The sequence below is a fragment of the Callionymus lyra genome, chromosome 1 (genome assembly GCF_982586985.1).
Source record: "Callionymus lyra chromosome 1, fCalLyr1.hap1.1, whole genome shotgun sequence".
Classification (NCBI taxonomy): domain Eukaryota; kingdom Metazoa; phylum Chordata; class Actinopteri; order Syngnathiformes; family Callionymidae; genus Callionymus; species Callionymus lyra.
The window spans coordinates 42,606,009-42,632,492 of NC_141818.1; the positions used below are offsets into that span (position 1 = coordinate 42,606,009).

Here is a 26,484-nt window from a genome sequence, read left to right on the forward strand (position 1 = left end):
GAGTACCACAAATACAATTACTACTATGATTAATACTAGTACTACTAGGAGTACTAGTACTATGAGTACTTATACACGTACTAGTACTACTACGAGTACTTATACACGTACTAGTACTACTACGAGTACTACACGTACTAGTACTACTACGAGTACTACACGTACTAGTTATACTATGAGAAGTACAAATACTAGTACTACTACGAGTACTACGATTACTAGTACTACTACGAGTACTACGATTACTAGTACTACTAATACTACGAGTACTAGTACTACGAGTACTAGTACTACGAGTACTAGTACTACGAGTACTCATACTACTACGAGTACTACAAATACTAGAACTACTAATAATACTAGTACTACTACACATACTAGTACTACTAGGAGTACTACAAATACTAGTACTACTAGGAGTACTACAATTACTAGTACTACTACGAGTACCACAAATACAATTACTATGATTAATACTAGTTACTAGTAAGTGGTGCACTCTGGGAAAGCAATAATTAAATACAGAGAGCGATAGTAAAATACACAGAGAGCAATAATAAAATACACAAGAGCGATAATTAAATACACAAAGAAATAATAAAATACACAGAGCAATAATAAAATACACAGAGAGCAATAATAAAATACATAAAGAGCAATAATAAAATACACAGAGAGCAATAATAAAATACACAAAGACAAATAATAAAATACACAAAAAGCAATAATTAAATACACAAAGAGCAATAATTGTCAAGTCCACCGCTTGGTTTAGAACTGTCAAGTTGGTTTGTTTACAACGGTCAGGTCCAAACTCTTGTTCAGGTTCCAAAGGACACAGGGACAACTCAAATTTTCCAGTCAATCACTTTCATTTTCTTCCGGATTGTCAGTAATTAGGTTGTAAACCTATAAAGACAGATAAACAAACCATTTTAATTATCCATTTACTGAGATTCAGCTTAACAATAATTAAATACACAGAGAGCAATAATAAAATACACAGAGAACAATAATAAAATGCCTTACATCAGGGAGATTTGTTTATTGTCAAACAAAAGCTCAGATTCTGAGCAGGACATAATTAAATGAAAGTATTCATGGGTTGAAAACTAAAAAAGTTTCTACACAGACACACAACCTGTGTGCAAGGACACATCCTCCCATCCAGCCTTCCCTCCCCTTCGCCCACAGTCACTCCTCGGACCAATCACAGCGAGAGCAACACATAAATACCACTCTTGACACACACACGGCACAGACACCACACACACACTCCATCATCTCACAGGCTGAATCCAGCCAGGAGCAGAATTTCCTTCCGTGTTTGTGGGTTTTGACCGGGATCATGGAACTCCTGCGAGTCCTGGTGTTTGCATCCGTCCTGGGTGAGTCCTCTCAAGACCAGAACTTGATTCAACAACTTCATCATTAGTTAAACCGTCACTAATCTTGTGCTTCAAAACACTGTCAATCATTTTCTGACTGGGCTGAGAGAGTGAATTATTCCCAGCCTTGAGTATCATTAACTCCGGATCGTTTGGTCTGGTCTGACGGTCGAGGGTTGCAGCCAAGAAAAGGTGGTTGAAAACAGTGACAGAAGATTAATGGAGCTTGTTTGAACAAGTCTCTTCACGCTTTTAAAAAAACCTTTATTTAACTTCTGCAAACACGATTAAGTCGCCTTATGATTTAAGACCTAAACAATCGATTCAGTTTAGTTAGTGTCGGTGTCAGCAAGCTGAGATTCTTGAAGGTTATTGTGTTTAATCCACTGATATGAATTCAAGGTGCACTTAATAAATCACAAATAAATCATTTACAACGTCATTTTAAATTGATTCCCAAGGAATATTTTCACAATTTATTTCTCATTTCAGGCTAAATAGATCCTAATTTTTAGGATCTTTCTTCTTCCTTTTATTCCACTTTTTTGTGTAAAAACAACCTGACAATTTAACGTAGGTGTGAGCGTCTGCACCAATGGTTGTATATGTGCGCCTCTTGCCCTGAACCGCTGGGATTGGCTTCAAACCTCTGATGATGGGTCGAGCACAAGAAAATGAAGAAATTGTAATACATTCACAAAGTCTAGGTTTTCACTGGATTGGTTTGATTCTGGAATTGGGCGAGCGAAGGAAAATGACGGATGTCTGGAGTGACTTCAAAAAAGCGTTGCAGAAAAGAGAATCTTGAGAATTTTGACAGTGTTGTGTCTGCAAAAGTGTTGGAGCAGGTGTTTGGGGGGGAAGTGGGAAATTCTAGTGAAGCTTCCTCTGGAAACAAGTATAAATAGAATGTAACATAAAAGAAGAAGAAACGGACGAATGAAAAATACGTGTTTTGTAAGTATTTGTGATGAAAAATTTCCTAATGAAAACCTTTTTTTTTGGATCAGGTTTTTCCGCTGCAACTGCATTCACGGCAGTTCTCAACATGGGAGGGGTCACTGGTTCAGTTGACCTTGACTCACAGACACACATTGCGACTGTCAACGTCTCAGGCCATGGAACATGCAGCAATATGACCTTCTATGTCAAAAGTTTCCCAGTGATGCTCGGCCGTTTTGCTAATCCGTGTGAAGATTCCAGGATCGGTCGGACTATCTACAGCTTTCCTGCCGACGCGGAATCAAAGGTTAATGTTTCAGGTCTGTTTTCCACAAGGTCAAGACTGGAAGACCTGTCGCTGTCTGTGCGGATCTGCGATGGCAGGCTGGTGTGCAGCGTTATAAGAGAAGGCAATAGAGTGACGACCCGGCAAGCCCGGTTTACGGGTCCCATCGCTGGTCCCGTGTATCTCCGCAGCTCCAACGGAAGCACATGGATCCTCGCGGACCTCTTGAACATCGATGTGCTCCCCGCGGCCTCCTCTGTTGTCAACACAACTCTGTACGGCTCAACAAGCACCGCGGCCAGCTGTGAGCTTCTTCTCAAGAACTTGAGTTCAACACTGACAAGCCTCGGCACCGTCGTGGTTGGATCACCTACGAGTCCGCAGAAGTCCCGCCTGGAACTGACCAACTTCGACGTCAACACTGGTTTCCTTCTGTATCCCCACAAATCGAGCTACAAGTGTGCGAAGATCTATGCTTTTTCAGAGAAACAGGTCACGGCTTCAGTGAACATGAAAGGTATCAAAGGACACTTCACCTTCACCCAGATGTCACCGTTTGATGTCACCAAAGTTCAGATGAGGTTGGAGAACTTGCAGGGAAACATACGTTCTTTTATGGTGCACCATTTCCCTGTTCCCTATTCTTTACCCTCCGGCCACTGTTCCAATGATAACATTGGAGGGCTTTACAATCCTTTCAACATCAACAGCGCTTCCCCCACATATGGGTCTGGATCAACTCATGACAACTATGAACTCGGTGACCTCAGCTCAAGGCATACGAGGCTCACTGGGATGAACGAATCGGACTTGTTGTTCACCGACTTTAACCTTCCTCTTTTTGGTCAGAAGAGCATTGTTGGACGCTCGGTTGTGATCTTTAAAAGTGATGGGTCCAGGTACGCTTGTGCCTCCATCGGCTACCCCGGTGAAGTTCACGTTGCTCGGGCAAGGTTTCAGAACCCTGTTGTTGGTGACATCTTTCTCGTACAGGAGAAGGACAGCCCGCTGTCTGATGTCTCTATCTTCTTGGATCTGTCTTATGGAAACGCTTCAAAGGCTGAAACAAGAAGGCACAACTGGCATGTCCACAGTTACCCAATCAGCTCCGAAAGGGATGATGATAAGGATAGCTGCAGCTCCGTAGAAGGTCACTGGAACCCATTTAATGCGGACACTGGACACTCAAACTATGCTACCAATTGTGGCCTTCCCTCCTCATTGGCCTGTGAGATGGGCGACTTATCAGGAAAGCATTCCACAGTCCATCTTGATACCCGAGTAGGCGGTTTGGGGGCAAAGGCATTTTTTACAGACACATTCTTGTTGCTTCCTTCAACCGGCGCAATTGGCCGATCTATCGTTATACATGAGGCAGAGAAGGCGGGGCCTAGGCTTGCTTGTGCCAACCTAACTGAGGTGCAAATACCTAAAGTGAGCTCAGGATCATGGCATGGCCCTGGAACATCTGATGGACAAATCCTGTTCTCCCAGTCAATCCCAGAAGGCCCAACAATAGTAAAAGCCTCCTTGACAAATCTGAATCAAAAAGCTCATGGTTACCATGTTCACGTGCTACCACTCAAGGACGGCAGCGGAGACCCCTGCTCTGAACAAGAGCTCCTCGGCCACTTCAATCCCCTCAACTGGAACAGTTCACTGTCCCCAGCGCCAGGAAGCGGAACCTTTGACCAGTACGAAATAGGGGATCTTGGCGGAAAATATGGGCGTCTTCATGGCCTCAACGAATTAAAGGATCAGTTCCCGGACACAAACCTGCCCATAACTGGACAGAACAGCATCGCCGGGCGGTCTTTGGTGATTCACGACAATAATGGAACCAGGTGAGGACTCCGTCTTCCTTTGACTCAGGTTTGTAGCTCTAGCTGTGGTGAGGAAAGTCTGTGCCCGATACTTCCCCCATGACCCAAACCGAGATAAATGATAGACGCAAAACACGAGTTTACCTGCAAAAAGAACAAGATAAAGACTAGGCTAGTTAAGCGAGGTTTGATTGCGGTTGTGAACTGAAAATAGAACAGGAGAGAAAATCCAGTGATAAAAAGCCATAAACACCTTAAAATGAGGCCACAGCAGCACAAATGAAAAGAGGTTACAGGATACTGGAGGTGACACACCTAAATAATGTGTCACAATTAGTCGAAACATTCTGAGAGATGTTGTTTTATTTGTTGCAGAATAAGATGCACGACGCTCTCGCAGCAGACAAACACAGGTGGACACTGGACTACGGCCAAGGCGGTCTTCAGCGGCGCAATAGTGGGAACCATTAAGTTGGTAAGTAGAAGACAACGTGACGACTGTATCGAACTGCCTCATGAATCCTGTGTCGGCTTTACTGTATGCCGCTCGCACAAGCACAACGAATTTGCTGCAGAACAGGTTAAAAAACTATGTATAAAATTCTCGGATATCTATAAATCAATCAACAGAGCGGATATGAGGAGGATGATAAAGGAGGATGCACTTGATGGATCAGCATGTTGTGATAACATTTTGAGACTCTCACGCACGCCAAACACTGTCAGAGAGAGCAAGAACCAGACCAGCAGCTTCTTTTGTTGCACAAGTGAAAATAAAACATCATAAATATTTTATTAATTGTTCCTCGTTCCTCTCTCAATCACATAAACCCTTCGGCATTATGGCTTTGAGTAAAGCCTCAAATATAAAAGAGATTTAGTTAGAACTGGTTTGACCGCCAGGAATTGTCAAGTGATCTGGTACACAGGTTTATGTGGATTATAGGTCTAAGAAATGTTGAAACCTATTCAACATGTTGTTACCTATTTGTGAGTCTATAACACATTAAAATCAGGGTTACACACACGGAGACTATTTTTGTATATGCAGACGACATGTTAATACTGATTGCTTTATCAAAAATTGTGAGTAAAATACTAAAGATGTTATTGAAGTGCAGGTCTAGAATATCAAGCCATCGTGATGATGATAAGAATCTGTTGCCCTCACTTTGGATCAGCTCAGCCGCAACAAAAGCTGCCACAAAAACATGACACTGTATCGCTGCGGCCGAACAGACACTGAATTCATTATCCCAGACACAGCCCAGGGAAATATCGTGTGAACAGATCCGTCTGCCAGTCCAACGTGTCGCTTCAAGTCGTTTCACTTTGTTGTGACAAACTCTGTCTAAATGCCAATGTCTGCTGAACCAATGGTTGCACTTTGACCTCACAGCGGCAGCAGATGGTCCCTAGAGGCAGCAGCTTCGACACGACACTCGAGGTGGACCTTCATGCAGCCAGTAAATATTTGAGGACACACGACCCCACGGAGGTTTGATTCGAAGTTTCATTTCTGTGGCTTTTTAAAAAACACCCTTCCCTCCACTGACACTTTCTGTTTCCGTCCTAAACAACTGGGATTTCTTGTAGACGAAGGAGGTGCAGCTGTTTATAAAGAAAGAAAGGAAAGGCAACAACGATTGCGGTGTTTTGAAGACGACGTACAATCCTTTCCAGATGCCCTCAGAGGTAAGACGTCTCGGCTGAAGCACTGGAACAACAACATTCAATATCACGAGCCAGACAAACCACGAAGGAAGGAGAACAGAAACCTGGTGGTTCAGAGAGCACCTGAGGTCAAGGCCATTTCTCTCTTTCCCTGCAGAGTTCTACCTGTTCGGGGCAGAAACCTTTGAGCTGCGTGCTGGGAGAAGTTTCTGGAAGACATGGTGCCGTCAGCCTGGAGAACAGACAGTTGCTCACCGACTCCATGATCCAACTCACTGGCGATACTTCTGGTACTAGTGTTGGATCTTCTCTAAAATGAATGAATGCAGAGCTGGATGGATGGATGGATGCATGGATTGATGGATTGATGGATGGATGGATGGATGGATGGTTAGAAAGACGGACGGATGGATGGATGGACGGATGGATGGATGGATGGATAGATTGATGGACGGATATATATATTTATAAATAGGTGGATCGAAACGGATGGATGGATGGATGGATGGATGGATGGACAGGCAGATAGAAATACATCAAGAAAGTTAGAAGAATGGGTCGATGGACGGACAAACAGTAGTTAAATATATGTACTGGTGGATGAGTAGATAGATTATTCAAGCAGAGACTGATCTGATATTTGATAAATAAAGAACAATAGATGTGGGAACTGAAACATAAAACCACAATAAAAAAAGATTCAGCTCAGTTTCCTACAGTCACACAGAAACAAACCTGAAACGACACAGAAGCAGAAGCCAGATTTTAAAAGGTGGAAGAAGGAAGTGAATAATAACAGTGACTTATGTTGTTCAGAACAGTATCTCTTGCTTCCGGCGCTAATGAGACGCTTCAGTGTTTTCACGGGTGTCTCGATGACGGTGATTCCACCATGATTTCTGTTTTGATGGAAAACATTGTGATGTTTCCTCAGTGGTCGGCCGAGCCGTGCTGATCAAACACGCCGGCGTCGTCGTCGGCTGCGCAGACATCGTCCCGGAGTCTCCGTCGGCGCTGCAGACCTTCCCTAAAGTCTCGACCTTTTACGCGTGAGTCCAAGAAAATACAATTAAAGATGATTGTCTCACATGAGATACTGAGCTGAAGATTTTTGTTGAACCGCAGAGGAATTCAACGAACACTTCCTTATTCCTCACGTCGTCGTGTGAACGATGAGAGATAAATGTCACTTTCATCCGATACGTGTGAGAGCGAATCGAGAGACAACAGCTTCTGCACCAGACGGAAAACAAAATGTAGAAGCAGAATTATGCATAAAAAAAAGATTAGACATGATTTACTAGTGGTCAGCGAAATATATGTGAAGTCTTCTCGTGTTTCCGAGATGAAAACCAGTCGTTCAAGTCTAATGATATGAGTCCAGTCGTTTAGAAAGATTCACGTCCAAGTCTGAATCCATCAGAACTAAATACACAACAATAAGTCAAAATAATCACCATTAGACAAAATAAAAACGTTACAGTTGATTGAAACAGTCGTCTCCAAACTTACTATAACAGAGATGCATTATATTTTTTATTCGTATACAGTGATAAAAAAACATTTATAGAGGGTTAATGATTTATTTATAGGGGCTGAATAAAGCTACACCTACCTACGTTTTTATTTCGCTCTCGAAGGTCTATTTTAAAAGATATCGACATTTTAAAACCTACAACTTTCCTTCCTGAGAGCTTCATTTGGTAGTTATTTATTTACTGACGTTTTGCTTTTGGCTTACTGGGAATATTACATTTTTTAAGGCAATCGTCACTTTTTCTGTTAGAAACTGACCCCTGCCCCTCATCGGAGAAGGGAAAAGTGACCCTCACAGGAAAAAGTTTGAGGACCCCTGGATTACACTTTTAAAAAACAAAAACAATGGTAGAAAGAAGGAAATACATTTTTCATTTTAAAACGTTTTTTCCATCAATCTAGTTGGAATGTTTTGGTTTCCTAATATTCCAGAGAATTCAACTTTCTTTTCTCACTGAGAATCTTCCAGACACGCTGGAAAATTAATTTAAAAAAATCAAGGAAATCAATCTGAAGACATCGCCGACACTTGTACAAGCATCGCGGCGGCTAACGCAAGCTAACGCAAGCTAACGATGCTCCAACTCGATATTAAATTGATTTATCATATTTTTAAAGTGGTAACAGGAGATATATCACACAAATAAATACATCTTGACAACTAAACACGTCTGGTGTTAATTATGATAACATTATATTCATGAACATTTATTCATTTTATTGTGGACATCATATAGAATTAAACATAAGACAAAAAGGTTAAATATATGGTTGAATTAAGAAAAAGGTGACAGCTCTAGTTGTGAAGGATAAATGTCAATTTCCGCTGCGTGTCTTCCAGGTACGATTTTCGTAAAAGAGTGTCCGGCATCCTGAAGGTGGACCTGCAGAGAGTCACCGTCCTGTTCTTCTCCCCGATCGCCGTCAGTGAAGGACGTTGCCAGGAGGTGAAATATATCATCTCAGGTACGTGTCACAGAGCATCGTTTAATTCACGACCACGTTATTGATCAATGTTTCTTAAATGTTCATTTTAGTGTTTTCTAAATTATCATGACATTAAAATGTAGGGTTGAGGGTTAAAAACCAACAACCCGAACGTGTCCCCGAGTCCGTCACAGGACACACACACACACACACACACACACACACACACACACACACACACACACACACACACACACACACACACACACACACACACAGACCAAATAGTCTCAATCGACCTCTGTATGTTTTTGGACTGTGGGAGGAAACCAGAGTGTCAAGAGGAAACCGGCGCAACACGGGGAGAACATACTTACTGGAACGGGCAACTTGAAAACTACTAGTTTGATTATCGAATATACTTTTATCTTATCAAAACTTTTATCGAACCGCACAATAATATCTGGAGTTGAACACCATTTGAACATCTAGCGAAGTCGTTTCTTGACAAAGCATTTTACTATTAGAAAATAAATGCTTTAATGACGTCATTTATTTCCTGCTTGTGGTGTGAGAACGAGGGTCGTGTCCGCGGGCATTGATCAGCAGAATCTTAAGAAAAGTCAAATAACCAGGTAACCTGAAGCGGCTCCTGAACCTCCTGGTGCATCAGGTTCGGTCCAGGCTTGTGTCCAGCAGTGAAAGCGAGAAGATTTCACACAGTCGAGCACAGAAGTGCATTCATTCGCTCAGACGTCCCTCGCTGACCCGCTCGCTCCGGCAATCAAACCCAACAATGTGGCGTCTGACGATTGTAGCGGCTCCGTGTTCTACTGACTCGTCGCGTTCATTGTGTTGTTGACATCATAATATTATGTGACAACATCTGAACATGTGTCAATCAAACTCTTGCTGGAGTTCTGTCGTGATCCAGGACCCAAAACTCTGATTTAACCCATTTTCTACTCGCCTTCATGTCGACAAATGTTGTTCTTTTTAAAGTTATAGACAAAAATGTTTGTTCATTTTAATGTAGCGACTGGAGCTCAGTCGTCTTCGTCCGAAGAAACACTTAAAAACAAGTTTGTTTGTGGCAGAAGTTTTCTCTTAGTTGTCTCTTAGTTCCATCCAAGAGGACGAGCATCTGGAGGTATTTGGATGTTTTTAAAGGTCTTTTTGGACGAAGGGCCAGTCGCTACAATAAAATGAACAAACATTTTGACTCGTTGGTTAAACTTGGCAGACGATGATCTCCAGGAAGTTTTCTTTTTAACGGACAAAATTCCACCGAACTGATTGTGGATCTTGACTTTTGAGGTTTCCCGTGAACTAAAAACCCAAACTTTTCCTTGTAAATGCTCAGCATGTGTTGGTTCGTCGATGTTTCTAAGATTCCTGCTGAGAGGTTGTGACAGTTGACGTAGAAAACACGTTTTTATTCATTAATTGAAGTTACAACGTGTAGTTAAGTGAACAAAACATCGCGACAAGTTAGAATTAAGGGGGTGGTCGAGGCCCACAGAACCAGAACAGATCATCCGTGTTAAAATGGGCTGAAGTGGTAAATTTTAACCAAATAATGATGTCAATCATTGTTAGTTAAAAGTCACAAAATTTTGATTTTTAGACTTTTTTAAGCTCCAGCAGCGGAATAAATTCTCCAAACTATAAGTTCTGGACTCATTTTCAAGTGGAACTTCGAGATTAAATAATAATAATGACAAAACGCTTCGTAGGTGTGTGGACGCAGAACTTTGGACCATAAAAATCACTCTAAGATGTTCAAAAATGAAGAATTAATGCTGTCATTCACCTGATCCATCATCTCTGCTGTATATAAACTCTGCTTCAATATCACTCTGAAGCTCATTTAAACTTTCTCTGGTCATGTCACCAGTCGGAGAAGAATGTTTTATCTGTTTATTTGTTTATTTATTTGTTGTTACTTGCTGTAGGCGACAAATATGTGACACAGAGTTATTTCTTTTCTCTTATCAGAAAATATTTCAGATGATCATCAAGATTCTCAAGACGTGATAATGAATGATTTATAGCTCAACGTTTCAAGATAAGTCTGGTAACTTCACCCGTTGACGCCACAGGACCGCGTGGTTATGGTCAACAAGATTCCATCTCCAGAACCACAAAGTGTTTTCAGTGAACACACTTAGATCAACACTTAACTTGAACTTAAAGGCACCACATTTCGGGTTGAAAATTCAAAATAAAAAAAAGCTAAAATAAAAAGTAGATCACATTAAAACTAGAACAAAACATATATATATATATATATATATATATATATATACATGGTATAAATGCACTTTGTTACAGTTAAGGTTAAAACTCTAATAAGGATTGTTAAGAATTACAAAATATAGATGTATATTCATCTGTTTCATAGTTTTACTCTGACAACATTCACTCATTTTTATATTCAATCATCTAGACTCAGTTTGTGCTGCAGCTCTACAGCGAGAAGTTGCAGGTTTTATTGTTTGCATAAGTTGTCCAGGCACTCAGGTTTCCAAGTTGCAAGTGGTTTTTGCCCACTTTATAGGTTTATTTTCAGAGTTTTTAAACAATAATAATACTGGTCACTTACTTGGAATATAAATGGAAAGCTATATAAGTCATGTAACTAACTCAAGCTTAATATTCAAAACAGGCCAATAGATCAATGGAATTCATCATCTGGCACGACTGTCACTCAACATTCCAAGATGATACTTCACCCACGGTGATCTGGTTATTAAGAAAAACTCCGATGTAATGTTTGACTGGTCACACAGGTTCCACAAAAGTGTTGCCACAGATCAAACCTCTGTTGATCAAAGACTGAAATGCGTTTGATTTACTTTTAAAGGTGACGTTGACCAAAGTCTTCTGGATTCCATCAAAACACACGATGATATGGGGCCGTACATGGAGTCTAAGACCTGCTCCGGTGAGTACCAGGAGTCTCGTGGGAATGTTAATGTTATTAACCGTTGATGTTGTGTGTGTGTGTGTGTGTCCTCAGGTCTGACACACCTGGTTTCCTCCGCTGCTCTCATCGGCCTAATGTTCGTCGTCGCCGTCTCGCTGCCGTTCCATCGATGATTGACATCAAGTTTGAAGGATCCTGGTGGAAACATGAAAGTGCAGATATTAGGTTTTGTATAAAAGGTCATAAATGGGTTATTATTCTTTTGAATGAACGCCATGTTCACTGAGCACTTCTTACGTGTAAATCATGTACATTCTCAAATCTTTGGCTCCAAATAAATGTTATATATTATAAATTTCTGATTGTAAATCTGTGACTTTTACGTTGTTGTGTTTTAATGGGTTTCATTTTAATAAAACACGTTTTGTAATCCAGCACGACTTCGTAGTCGTTTTTTTAATAACTGATGAAAGACAGATACTTAACATAATAACTGTAATTAATATAATTTATAAACATAATGTAAACGTATAAATCTTCCAGCACGTTTCGTAGAGAGCTATAACAGTTACATTTAAGCAGAACAATTCTTTAAAAAGTTGTCAAAGAAGTCATTAAATAAGGTCAAATACATTTTCACCAAATTTGATCTAGTTATTGACCTGTTGACTCAGATTGCCTTGTGGTGAAGCAATTATATCTCAAGATACCAGTGAATCCGCAATCGATAGAAGCAAATCTTTGAATAAACCAACAGTCAAAACAATGATTCATTAGAAAAAACAAACAAAGAAAAAAAAAAAAAAACAATAATGTATGTTCTTTGTAAAACAGGCTAGGATAATGATGCTTCTATAACTATAAGGACTCAACAATTATAATATATATATCTATATATATATCAATATATCTTGACGTTTAAAGTATATATTTTAGTGAGTATTGTTTTGATTGTTTAAGCGCTTTGTGACCCTGGTCCGCTATATAAATACAAATTATTTAAATTACTTACTTACTTACTTACAAATTACATTATATATAGAAAGATGGATGGATGGATGGATGGATGGATAGATATTAATGTTGATTTAAGGCGACGATTGCAGAATTAAATCATCAGAAATAATAGTTAGTCCTATGTAGAAAAAAATAACTATTTTGGCTTCTGATTATATTCAAGATATGTATTTATCTGAGCGTTAAAGGAATAAAAAGGACTAAAATAAAAAGCTTGTTTACGGGAAAGAGGCGCGTCTGTTTCCCGCCACGACCACTGGAGGAAACCGTGATCACGTGGACGTGACGTCACAGGTGACATGGCCGCCTCCTGTTTTGTAAACTGACACAAGGAGCGATTTGTTCACGAAAGCATCGATTTTCTTCAACTCAACGCCCACGTCGTGAGCCCAGAGTGACCGGTGTGTATCTGGTGTCGCGTTAGCGTCTCTCGGAGGACTTTGGGGTCGCGAGGAAGACTTTGAAGAAGCTCTTCGCTCGGTTCTTCAGCGCCACATATGCGAGTCTTGTTTTGAAGACGACGGTCACGATTCTGGTTCTAGTTCTCCAGCCGGACTGGGACGAATCTAGAGTCGAACGGGTTTCAACGCGGGATTATCAACACGATTGGTTATTATTGTCGTTGTTTCTTCATCTCTCACTTCCAAACAAACAAAGACTAGTTCCCGTCACGGCCTGTTGTCAACAATGAGTCACGAGGTCGTCAAATTCCCCCCGAAATTCACTTTTTAATTTTCTTTTAAAATATAAACTAACTATAAACGACCAGATATTTGAAACTATATTTAACAAGCGTTTTTAAATTCAGGAAAAAGCGAAAACGTTAAACAACAACCGCGTCAACCAATCACAGAGCTGGATGGCGAGGATCGCCGCCTGTGATTGGTCGGTTTCCAGATTGATCAGCTGCCATAGTTACACTGCAATAACCGCTTCTTATCTCCGTTATTAAAGAAGGCCAAAGAGCATGGGCGGGTGAACTGTCTTGTCAGCATCGAGGGTTAAAATCCAGGTGAGATACGAGTGTCAGGTAGACGGTTGCTGTTCACGAGTGTCCATGGCTTCAGGTACTTCTGGAGGACTTTAGTTTTGAGTGGAAATATGATAATGAAAGTGTTGTTTTGAACTGAAACGTGTGCACGTGAATATATGTTTCTCTCTCTCTGTCTTATGGTTAGAAATGTCTCCAAAAATCACCGGGGAGCTGCTGCGACAGCTTCGCCAGGCCATGAGGAACTGCAAGTACTTCTCGGAGCCGATCCAGGCCTACATCGTACCTTCTGGCGACGCTCACCAGGTGAGCCGTGGTCGTTTTTCACGTCAGTGGTGTGTAGCTTGAACACAAGTGCAGCAGTGTCAGCACAATATTGAATGGCGTGAGTTAACGTTTCAAACGTCGAGAACTTTGAATTGTTTTATTGATTTATTTTTCAAGCATTGAATTATCATTTTGAAATTTAATTCCATAATTTTCGTGTTGCAAAGTTGAAGTCGAACAATTTCATTTGTTTTTTTTTAACACATAGACTTTGATATGATCGTTCCAATAACACAAAAATACGTTTTGTAAATGTAACAGTTTTTTATTCCTGGCGTTATAAATTCAATATAAAATGTTGGTGATGGTGTCGCCAGACAAAAGCAACAGAGTACCGAGCTACTCGATCAAACTTTTCAGCCAATCCTGGCGACGCCCTTATGGTCACGTGAGGACGTAGAAGTGCGCGTCTGGTGACATTATTTTACTGAACTTAAAATTAAAAGAAATGATAGACTTTGAAATGTTTATTTTCCCACTAAAATATATTCACATTTTTCTATTCAATTATTTATAAAAGAAAATCAACCTTTTAATATAGAATTATTGAATTAAACTATTAAAAAAAAACAAATTCTATATTTTAGAAACTATTGAAGTCCATTATTAAAGGTTTCAATTGGAAAAAATTAAAATTGAATTAAAAAAGTGTTTATATTCAATATTCTGATGACACTGATTTGCTTCCATGAACACTTTCACTTCCTCCTCTTCTGTCACTTCCACTCCTCCTCATTAACCTTCAGGATTAATTGCAGCCCTTCATCATCGCTCTTCCTCCGCCCCTCGCCGTATCCAAGTCACGACTCGCCCGACCGACTTGTTACAAACCTCTTCACGCTGATTGTTAATGAACCCAATCCCTCCTTTGACTCGTCCTTTATCTTCCAGAGCGAGTACATCGCTCCGTGCGACTGCAGGCGCGAATACATCTGTGGCTTCAACGGGTCGGCAGGTACGATCACACCTGTGCCACAGAATCAATGAGTGGCTTCGGATGAACTTTTGTCATTTCATGTGTGAAATCTTCACTTGTTTTGAAAGAGAATATCGAACGATTACATGAAACGTTTCCAATGTTGAAACTTTCTCTTTTTATTCAATAATTTATTGTATAGTTTTTAGTTTTTTTTATAATAAAATTAAAAAAACTAAAACATAATGCATCTATTTTTGCCAATAGATTTTCAATTTCTAAAAGACACGTTCAATTCAATATATAAAAAAGTGTATCTTTTAAATTCTATATACACGAGAGCACGAGCTACTTAATCGTTCCTTCCACGTCATCATGTGATCGTCTGCGCACCGTATGATTGGCTGAAAGTTGATCAAGTAGATCGGTGCTCGTTTGGTATTGTCTGGTGACAATATACCAACATTTTAAATTGAATTTAAAAGGTCACTTATTAAAACATATTGAATTTAGAACATTTGTTATTTAATAATTGAAATTACAAAATATTTGCATTTATTTTCTATAATTTTTAAGTATAAATAACTTAAAAAAAACAATTTATTCAACTTTTTATATACACATTTTAAATGTTATTACTCAATTAAACAAATTAAACCTTTCAATATAGAAATAAATGAAATTATTCCCCAAAAAATATTTCAATAAAATGATTAAAAGTTTCAACTTTGACATTATATAATTTATATATATTAATATTCTGATATACTTCCATAGTTGTTTGGTAAAATGTCATATTGTGAAAATTATGGTTATATTTTGACTTAAGTGCTGACATAAGTCGTAACATCAGCTCCATCAGTGATAGGATGCTTCATCCCAGGTGTGTGAGGGAGAGGTACCGCAGGTCCTTCCTCCCTGCTGCCATCAGACTCCACAATAAGAACTCAGCAAGATAAATATTTAACAGCACCTCTTCTTCTTGTTATTTTTGTAAATATGATAGTGTATATAATAAAGAGAAGATTTTTTATTCTATTCTATTTAGATCTTTCTTTTCATTTTATTATTCTATTTCTGGGTGTCTTTTATTTTTTTTTTATTTTGAGATATTGCGCTTGCTGTTGTTTAAACTGAATTTCCCCTCGCGGGACAAATAAAGGATTTCTGATATGTCTGATCTGAACATAAGATAATTATTAACTCAAGGTAACTTTATATCAAATGCTTTTTAAGAGCTAAGGCTAACCTTTGTCAGCTACGGTTTGCTAGCATGTCAGGACATACAAGTACTTCATTTGTATTTTTAAGATCTTAAATACATGAACATGTATATTATACTGAGAGTTGCTGGTTTCCTCGCAGGCACCGCCATCGTCACAGAGCAACATGCTGCGCTGTGGACCGACGGACGCTACTTCCTCCAGGCCAGTCAGCAGATGGACAACAACTGGACTCTCATGAAAATGGGTACGAAAGTTGGAGCACCTTCAGCACCTTCACTTGTTCTGACCTTCAGCCTCCGTCACGCGACCGGTCGTGACCTCTCTCGTCCACCAGGCTTGAAGGAGACGCCGTCGCAGGAAGACTGGCTGATCAGCGTTCTGCCGGAGAACTCCAAGGTGGGAGTCGATCCGTGGATCATCGCCGCAGGTTTGTGTCGACATTCACAACCATCTGTGTACCGTCATCTTAACTTGACCCTGAATCCTCCTTTGAAACTTGGAGATAAATATAAAAGAACGTGTTGACGGTTCGAATAAATCCACCTGTGGTTCACTGACTTAATAATGTATTGTTTAGAATCATGTGTTCTATTAATGACTGTCAAAGTCACTTCATGTGAACCCCTGGATGGTAAATAAGCTTCATATTGATTAAAAGTAAATCTGATGTTGAAGGAATTGAAGGAGCTTGAGGCCGTCAACACTGAGTCTGGTTCTGCTTTACATTTCTGCCGTCTAAAAGGAAGTTGTTTTTTCCTCGCCACTGTCACGCTGTGATTCACTCATTGTTGAGTTGCTGGATCCGTTTCTCTTTTCTCCAATATAGTCTCGGTTAAACTGTGAAGTGTCTTGAGATAACGTCGTTATGATAAGACACTAAACAGGAACCGTCAGTAGATTCTGATCCACAGACCTCAGAGCCCGAGCTGGGGTGTAAGTCTGGATCAGATCACTGATGGAAGGTGTGACCATGAATAGATCTGAAAGTAAGAACCAGAATTTTAAAGTTGATCCTGAAAGAAACTGGCAGCCAGTGAAGAGTTTTAAGGATCGGAGAAATGTGAGTTCTTCTACTAGAGCAGGTCAGAATTCTGGCTGCAGAGTTTTGTATGAACTGCAGGCGAGACAGATCCTTCTTGTTAAGACATGAAAACAAACTGTTGCAATAGTCCAGACAAGAAGACACAAGGATTTTATGTTCGGATACAAAACCAGAAAGAATATTTTAAATGAAAATAGAACCATTTAATTTAGTTTTAAAATACATTATTTTACCCTTAACATGCTTGCATGGACTTAAAAGCGTTTAAGGTTAATTTTTCAGGGATAAAAAAGGCCATAAACGTTGGAGAACTTGGTACTTTGAAAAAGGCTGTAACTTGTTTGATATCTGAGCTACATATCTGTAATTTAGGTCAAAAGCTTCTTTGGTGTCGGACACAGATAGTTCATGGATGTCATTTTGACTCCAAGAAGATCTCTGTAGCGCCGTGAGAGAACCAAACTGACTCGAGTGACATTTGTTTTCTACATGTTGAGTTACTCTCGGCTCGATGAGAGTCGGCAGAAGAACAAACGCCGTCATTTAGAGCTTTATATCTGAGCCTCGGTCACAAACGAACAAGATAATATCATCTTGTTATTGTGGGTCACATCTCACTCTAGTGAACCACCTCTATGTTGCAGACCAGTGGAAGAACATGTCCACAGCTCTGGCCGGTGCTGGTCACTCTCTGGTGGCTGTGCAGGAGAACCTGATCGACGTGGTCTGGCCGGACCGTCCGGAGAGGCCCAGCACTCGACTCCGCAGTCTGGGGTTAGAATACACCGGTGAGTCCAGAAACTAGTCCGTGAATACACACTGTATTTTAAACTATTTTTTAAATTAAAAATGTCATTAAAAGAGCATCTGAGCTCTTGAGGACTCGTCTGCCCCTCGACTACACATCAAGTCGCAGTTAAAGTCAGACAAAAATCTAGTTACTGCTCAAATGTTGTCATATATCGTTTCTAAATGTATAATTATTCGCTTTAAATGCAGCTGCGAGTGTGAACAACATGATTTAAGATATAAAACTGCCTTTGACTCTGGAAATTACTCCAAAACAAACTAGTATTTGAAGACAAATTTAGGATTGTATTTATGTTAAAACATGTTATTAATTGGTTTGAATGTAGACACTCGTGTGAATTATATTACTTCGACCAATGAATGAAGATAACAAAGTACTTTTTGACAAATAAATGAACAAATGTGTGTTTTTGAAGGTTTGTCGTGGCAAGAGAAGATCACTGCGCTGCGAGGGAAGATGGCCGAGAGGAAAATCTGCTGGTTTGTGGCGACGGCGTTGGACGAAGTCGCATGTAAGTCGTTCTTTCTCGAGTGATGAACTTCACAACGACGTCAGTTAAAGCAGCAATATGTAACATTTGTTTTCAAAATTTTCTCGAACCATCGGTTTCTGTTTAAAGACTTGTTTTTTTTCCTCATAATGATCGTCGATGTCAATGTTCTTTATTTATATTTTTGTAACATATTTACAGATCATGTTACTTTAAGTTACTAATTACTTTTAAAGTAACTAGTTACTTTTTGTAAGACAGGAAAAAAGGCAGCGTACGAGCTGAGGTTGGATGACGTTCTGAAAAAAATGAAAGAACAGAAAATAAACAAATATTCTATATTTATAAAATAAAACGTTGTTTTTGTGGCTGAGGCCATTTTTTTAAGGGCACTGGGGCCAAATATATCCTTCAAAATCATTAAAAAATGAAACACTGTAGTTCGATTTGAATACAATTAAAACACTATTTCAAAGAGCATTAAAAAAAAGGAAATGTATTCATGTCATGGTGATCAACTGTCGCAGTTTGACATGTTGTTAAGTAGTTGGAGCGAAGGAATGTTTGGTGGAGAATGTTTGGTATTTATTTTCAAACGCTTTATTCTGAGGTCAATGTTTCGACTTGAATAACCTGGTAAAGTTGTTTAACATTCTATAAAAACTTGTCGCGTGTCCAAGACTGCAACTTGGAGGACGGAGTTTAACTCTAGTTATTGGGCAGAACTTGATGAGTGTCGGATAAAAGTTTGGTGTGTTGGAGAGACTTGAATCATAAATCTCTCTCGTGGAACCTCTTGTCAGCCGTCGCTGGCTGAAGGATATTAGCCGACTCTTGTGTCAAGAGTACAAACATTTACTAAATATGGTACTAAAACTGTACGGGTGCAAGAAAACACTGATTAATAAAGAAAAGATATTCAGAATATACATGCAAATATTCACAGAACATGTTCATTCCTTCAGTGTTTCTGTTGGACTTCTGGCCTCTAGATGGCAGGAGTCATTAAGTACTCCGCAGCTGAAGGAAGAATTAAGTCCTGGGGATGACTGAGGACGAGAGGATACAGTGACTCCAGCAGCTTTTAAAGCTGATGTTTGGATATATTTTGGTTTGAAATCAAATGAAGGTAGTTACGACTTCGCCAAGAGTCATGTGTGTAAATACTACAACACCAGAGTCAAGTACTGGACAATACTACACATATATCCTTGTTACTACACTATCACAACACCAGAGTCAAGTACTGGACAATACTACACATATATACTTGTTACTACACTATCACAACAACAGAGTCAAGTACTTGACAATACTACCCATATATACTTGTTACTACAGTATCACAACACCAGAGTCAAGTACTGGACAATACTACACATATATGTTTGTTACTACACTATCACAACACCAGAGTCAAGTACTTGACAATACTACACATATATCCTTGTTACTACACTATCACAACACCAGAGTCAAGTACTTGACAATACTACCCATATATACTTGTTACTACAGTATCACAACACCAGAGTCAAGTACTGGACAATACTACACATATATGTTTGTTACTACACTATCACAACACCAGAGTCAAGTACTTGACAATACTACACATATATCCTTGTTACTACACTATCACAACACAAGAGTCAAGTACTGGACAATACTACACATATATACTTGTTACTACACTATCACAACACCAGAGTCAAGTACTGGACAATACTACACATATATACTTGTTACTACACTATCACAACAACAGAGTCAAGTACTTGACAATACTACCCATATATACTTGTTACTACAGTATCACAACACCAGAGTCAAGTACTGGACAATACTACACATATATGTTTGTTACTACACTATCACAACACCAGAGTCAAGTACTTGACAATACTACACATATATCCTTGTTACTACACTATCACAACACCAGAGTCAAGTACTGGACAATACTACACATATATACTTGTTACTACACTATCACAACAACAGAGTCAAGTACTTGACAATACTACACATGTATACTTGTTACTACACTATCGCTATATATCATTATATACATCGTATCGGCAACCCTGTATTGTGATGCGTATCAACAAATTCTTAACAATACACACATACTCCACGGACTAAAATAATTTTCTTGACTATATCTACAATTGTTTCAGTTGCAGAAACAGTTTTTTACTTCATGTTTCTGTGAGAGATCACGATCCAAAGACGAAGGCTGCGCAAGTTTGACTCTCAGCGCCTGTTCGAGCACCTTGTTAGCTCAACGACTCTCGTTTCTGATTGTCCGAGCGCTCGTGATAATTACCTGAACCACGTAAGGACTAGAGGGTTGTAGTGGGCCCCAAGGAATAATAAGTATGTAATTTATATGTATAGAGCGCTTTTCCAGACCAGGGTCACAAAGCGCTTAAACAATCAAAATAATACACAATAAAATATATAATTAAAAGATCAAGATAACACAGACAACAACACAAGAGTTCCAGAAAATCAAGGAAAAGCCTAAACAAATAAAAATGTTTAAGATGTTTCTTGAAGGAGTCAGTAGATCATCAAACACAGAGATGGTTCCAAAGCTTAGGAGCAACAGTCTGGAAGGATTTCTCTCCTCTGGTCCTGAACCGTTCAGGAACCATCAGTAGATTCTGATCCACAGACCTCAGAGCCTGAGCTGGGGTGTAAGTCTGGATCAGATCACTGATGGAAGGTCTTACCATGAATAGATCTGAAACTAAGAACCAGAATTTAAAAATGATCCTGAAAGAAACAGGTAGCCAGTGAAGAGTTTTAAGGATCGGAGAAATGTGAGTTCTTCTACTAGAGGGGATCAGAATTCTCGCTTCAGAGTTTTGTATTAACTGCAGGCGAGACAGATCTTTCTTGTTAAGACATGAAAACAAACTGTTGCAATAGTCCAGACAAGAAGACACAAACGCATTGATTACAAGCTCGAGGTCAGTCGGGTCTAACCTTGGCTTTTTAAGCAAAGGCTCCACAATGGCATGTTTAAATGCATTGGGAAAAACACCTGTGGAAAGGGAGAGGTTTACGTTATCGGTAACCCAGGGGCCAATTATATCAAACACTTTGATGAAGGGCCTACAAGCAGGGACGTGATCTGAGCAAGAGGAGGGTTTCATCTTGTTCACCAGTGCTGAAATATCACTCAGAGATACAGCTCTGAAGGAAGACCACAAGGAGGAGAGGGGCTCAGTGACAGCAGGGGTTCCACACAAAGGGGGAGAGATTTTCTCTTTGATCAATTTCATTTTGTCAATGAAAAATCTCAACAATGCGCCACAGCTTCACAGAAGACGGGCGTGATTTGAGTAGCAGGAGACACAAGATAATGAATCGTGTCAAACAATATTATTATATATATATACAATAACCTTTTACACAGAATCATTCACTCTGTGACCACGAGTTATGGCTTTTATCTGCTCAGAGGATGTTGGCGAGTCGTTTATTAACCAATCTTTGTTTCCGCTCAGGGCTCTTCAACCTCCGTGGTGCAGATATCGAGTACAACCCCGTGTTCTTCGCCTACGCTGTGGTCGGGATGAACACAATCAGGTAATGTTAGAATTGATTAAATCCAATTGTCAATTTATGTCATTTAATTTCATATTTCTGTGTTTATTATCCATTTTTAACATTTAAAATGATTCTTTTTTTAATACAATAATCTTGCGTTAACTTGGATTGAGAGCAATATAGATGAAGCATCCATCGCTACATATTTAAGTGATCAAAATGACACGTTATATTCAACTCTGATTGGTTCAGGCTGTTCGTGGACACCAAGCGTCTGTCTGACCCCGAGCAGCGAGCGCACCTGCAGCTGGACTCTCCGACCAAACCCGAACACAACATCCAGACCTTCCCGTACGAGGCGGTCTACACGGAACTGCAGGCCATCTGCGCCGCGCTCGGCCCCAAAGACAAAGTGTGGATCTGCGACAAGGCCAGCTGCGCCCTCACACAAGTGATCCCCAAGGTGCGAGTCCTTCTTTGTGTTCAGTGGACCCGGAACCACAGGTCGAATAATGTAGCTCAAGAACCTTCACACTCCAGGCCCACATCTGCTCGGCAATGGGACTATAGAGACTTATAAGATCAATTTATTTATAATTTAAAAGAGAAAATAGAAATATGACAGAGTTCATGAGTCACTTTAGTTTTCAAATCTCCATTTTATTTAAAAAAAAACAGTAATTCTGAAAACCTTTAAAAGAACGTGAATCAGTTTTTACAGATTTTGTTTGCAGTTGTCTTGAAAGTTATCAGACAAAGACAAAATAGTAATAAAATGCCTTTAGTAACAGCTTTAATATTATAAATGAGAATTACAAAAATACATTAATCATTTTTGTTCTATATTTACATTTTCAAGAATCCAAAAACAGCTTTAACATAACATGTAGTAACAAGTATATATGTGTAGTATTGTCCAGTACTTGACTCTGGTGTTGTGATAGTGTAGTAACAAGTATATATGTGTAGTATTGTCCAGTACTTGACTCTGGTGTTGTCATAGTGTAGTAACAAGTATATACATGTGTAGTATTGTCGAGTACTTGACTCTGGTGTTGTGATAGTGTAGTAACAAGTATATATGTGTAGTATTGTCCAGTACTTGACTCTGGTGTTGTCATAGTGTAGTAACAAGTATATATATGTGTAGTATTGTCGAGTACTTGACTCTGGTGTTGTGATAGTGTAGTAACAAGTATATATGTGTAGTATTGTCCAGTACTTGACTCTGGTGTTGTCATAGTGTAGTAACAAGTATATATGTGTAGTTTTGTCCAGTACTTGACACTGGTGTTGTGATAATAGTGTAGTAACAAGTATATATATATGTGTAGTATTGTCCAGTACTTGACTCTGGTGTTGTAGTATTTACAGACCACATGACTCTTGACGAAGTCGTAGCTGCTTTCATTTGTTTTCAAACCAAAATATGTCCAAACATCAGCTTTAAAAGCTGCTGGACTCACTGTATCCTCTCGTCCTCAGTCATCGGCGGGATCTCATTTCATTCTTCCTTAAGCTGCATTGTAAACACAACACAGGAATGTGTTGCGGTGACATTACAGAATATAAAAATGGAATAAAGGATATTAATTAAATAAAATAAATATCTACCAGCGGAAGGTTTAATTGCCACACAAAAATGAAAAATATGAGTTATTACAAAAATATACAACATTTTAAATAGAAATCATAAAATCACCATGATACACATATAAAATAAAAGCCCATAAAATAGAATAGAATGTTTAACTTAAAAAAATAAAGAAATCGATACAGTACTGTTGAATATCGATTCCATATTGTGAAAAAAGTACATCCCTGATTTAAATGGAAATCATGAAATAACTATAGAAAAAACATAATTAAAGAGAAGGAGAAAAACAAATTAGTTGTTGGCTTTAATTAATAATTCTAGATTTTTCAATATTTAACCTCATGAAAGCCACAGTTATACACTTAAAAGCTTTACCTCGGTCTGTGATAGAATACGTTCAATGTGAATGAAGTTTCATCTTCATGCAGGCGCACAGGAGTGCGATCCCTTACACGCCGCTCTGCCTCGCCAAGGCTGTGAAGAACGCCACGGAGGTTCAAGGCATGAAGTCTGCCCACGTGAGTCGCACTTCACTGAATAATAATAAACAATAGTTTGCACTCATTGTCTCTTCGCGGACCAGATCAAGGATGCAGTCGCTCTCTGTGAACTCTTCTCCTGGTTGGAAAAAGAGGTAAAGAAATGATCGTCGCTCCTCGTTTTTGATTTGTTCGTGAAGCTCTTTGACGATAAGCGCTGACGATTGTAGACGATCACTCTTGTCAGATCACTGGCTTAACTTCGACTTCACTATCAGCCGAATGAGACGTTTGTCCTTTTCTAGATTCCTAAAGGAAACGTCACAGAAATCTCCGCCGCCGATAAAGCAGAAGAATTTCGAAGGTGTTTCTTTTGAATTGTCGTCCATCACGAGGTGAACCTTTGCAATGGAGTCTGAAATAAATGTGTTTTTCAGTCAACAGAAAAGTTTCGTTGGCCTCAGTTTCCCCACGATCTCCAGCGTTGGTCCGAACGGAGCCATCATTCACTACAGGTCAGTCGTCGGACCCTCGGAGGAGTTTGACTCTCATGGTCTTCTTCAATCCTTCTTGCAGACCTCTGCCCGAAACCAACAGAACTCTCACCGTGAACGAGGTTTATCTGATCGACTCCGGAGCTCAGTACATGTGAGTTGAACTGAATAAAGTTACTTGTAGTAGAAAAGAAGATGAACTTTATCATCCGTTGACAGCGACGGCACCACAGATGTGACGCGTACCGTGCATTTTGGGACGCCGTCTGCGTTCGAGAAGGTACTGATGCTTTAAAAATACTTTTATTGACAGAATGCATTCAAGATAAACCTCATTTAGAAACAGAAATACAAACAAATCCCATCCAGTCTGTACTACATTACCCCAATATTAAGTATTTTAAAAGGTACCAATATGTGTTTTATAAAGTGATTTCACCTGGTTAAACATAAATACCATGTATACAACTTTGCTTCTTTTTTATATATATGTTTGTTTTTTTACATCATTTTGCTAATAATTTTCTACTAAAACAAGATACATTTCTTAGATTTGTTTTTAATGGGAAAATATTATTATATATATATTATTTCCTGATTGTGTACGCTCACTTAGCCCAGTCAACTTAATAATATATATTTTTTAATAATTTATTTTCGTTTAGTATTCTTTTTCTTACTTGTCGGGAACCTCATTGTTTATCTTTCACATTGTTTTATTTTTCATTCATTTATTTGTTATTTATTGATTCTTTGTCGTAGGAATGCTTCACTTACGTACTTAAAGGACATATTGCGGTCAGCGCGGCCGTTTTCCCCAACGGAACCAAAGGTAAACTTCATTCTTAGCCCCGTTGTATATATTAAATTATATGTAATAACTTAGGAGAGGATCGTGGTTGAGAAACAGTTTTAGAACGTTGTCAATATGGCGGATGGTCCAAGAGCACACCCTGGTGGTTAACGACTGTAATCACGCTTTAAAAGAAACGGGAATGTTTATCAATTGAACAGATAAAGAAATACACTTGTGTTTAGCTGTTGAGAGGCTAAAGAACGTATAAAAATATATATTTTTTAACATTCAGTCATATATATATATTCTTAAGAAGAAAATAACTGGCATTTATTTTTATTTTACAATAAATTAATTTTGTATATGACAATAAAAAGTTTGTAGTTCCATAAAATGTTAATGTTTTCGACTAAATCCATCCTTAATTTCCGATCATTTTTTTCAGGCCACCTGTTGGACTCGTTTGCTCGAGCGGCGCTGTGGGACTCGGGCCTGGACTACCTTCACGGCACCGGCCACGGCGTCGGCTGCTTCCTCAACGTCCACGAGGGTCCGTGTGGCATCAGCTACAAGACGTTCGCCGACGAACCCCTGGAGGCCGGCATGATCGTCAGCGACGGTGAGACAAACTCACTCGCCCTCAACGAGAACCTTGTATTCATCTACTTCACTGGTTCTAGAACCCGGGTACTACGAGGACGGGTCTTTCGGCATCCGTCTGGAAAACGTGGTGCTGGTGATCCCGGCCAAGCCGAAGGTAGCTGGTGGACGATGAAGTGTTTTTTTGAAAGTATTCTGGTAAAAATGAAGGGTGCTTGTATCGCAGTACAACTACAGGAACCGAGGCAGTCTGACCTTCGAGCCGCTCACGCTGGTTCCTATTCAAGTGAAGATGATGGACACGCAGCTGCTCACTCAGAAGGAGGTGAGTTCAACCAGCTCCTTGGCGGAGGTACGCACAGTTTCGGTGCTTCTCGGAGTCTGAAGAGAGTGTTCGGTTCTCCGCTGCAGCGCGACTGGATCAACCAGTACCACCGCACGTGTCTGGAGGTGGTGGGCGGCGAGCTGGAGCGGCAGGGCAGGAAGGAGGCGCTGGAGTGGCTGAAGAGGGAAACCCAGACCCTCGTCTGAGACCGAGACCATCACTCGTGTGTCTCTCATCGTGATTGTGTGTCATGCCTGTTTTTTGTAAAGCACATTGTGTCGACGCATTTATTAAATTCATGCTCAAA

General features: G+C 39.6%; 2 protein-coding genes across 2 annotated transcripts; both read left to right on the forward strand.

Annotated features, from left to right (window-relative positions):
• The first annotated feature begins 1,268 nt into the window (after positions 1-1,268).
• cusr (Copper-only SOD repeat protein) lies at positions 1,269-11,939 on the forward strand. The gene is made up of 10 exons (XM_087808333.1): positions 1,269-1,388; positions 2,399-4,460; positions 4,815-4,914; positions 5,839-5,937; positions 6,036-6,134; positions 6,271-6,403; positions 7,048-7,162; positions 8,491-8,615; positions 11,443-11,523; positions 11,599-11,939. Exons 1-10 carry the CDS (start codon positions 1,349-1,351, stop codon positions 11,676-11,678), a joined length of 2,934 nt encoding a protein of 977 aa, XP_087664459.1. The 5' UTR covers positions 1,269-1,348; the 3' UTR covers positions 11,679-11,939.
• An 848-nt stretch (positions 11,940-12,787) lies between these two features.
• Positions 12,788-26,484, forward strand: xpnpep1 (X-prolyl aminopeptidase (aminopeptidase P) 1, soluble). The gene is made up of 20 exons (XM_087808334.1): positions 12,788-12,923; positions 13,701-13,819; positions 14,732-14,795; positions 16,122-16,226; positions 16,317-16,409; positions 17,669-17,812; positions 18,251-18,346; positions 21,844-21,925; positions 22,139-22,349; positions 23,912-24,001; positions 24,067-24,117; positions 24,268-24,326; positions 24,400-24,477; positions 24,539-24,610; positions 24,676-24,736; positions 25,219-25,288; positions 25,698-25,871; positions 25,933-26,009; positions 26,079-26,177; positions 26,264-26,484. The coding sequence occupies exons 2-20, from the start codon at positions 13,703-13,705 to the stop codon at positions 26,381-26,383; spliced, it is 1,863 nt and encodes a 620-aa protein (XP_087664460.1). The 5' UTR covers positions 12,788-12,923; positions 13,701-13,702; the 3' UTR covers positions 26,384-26,484.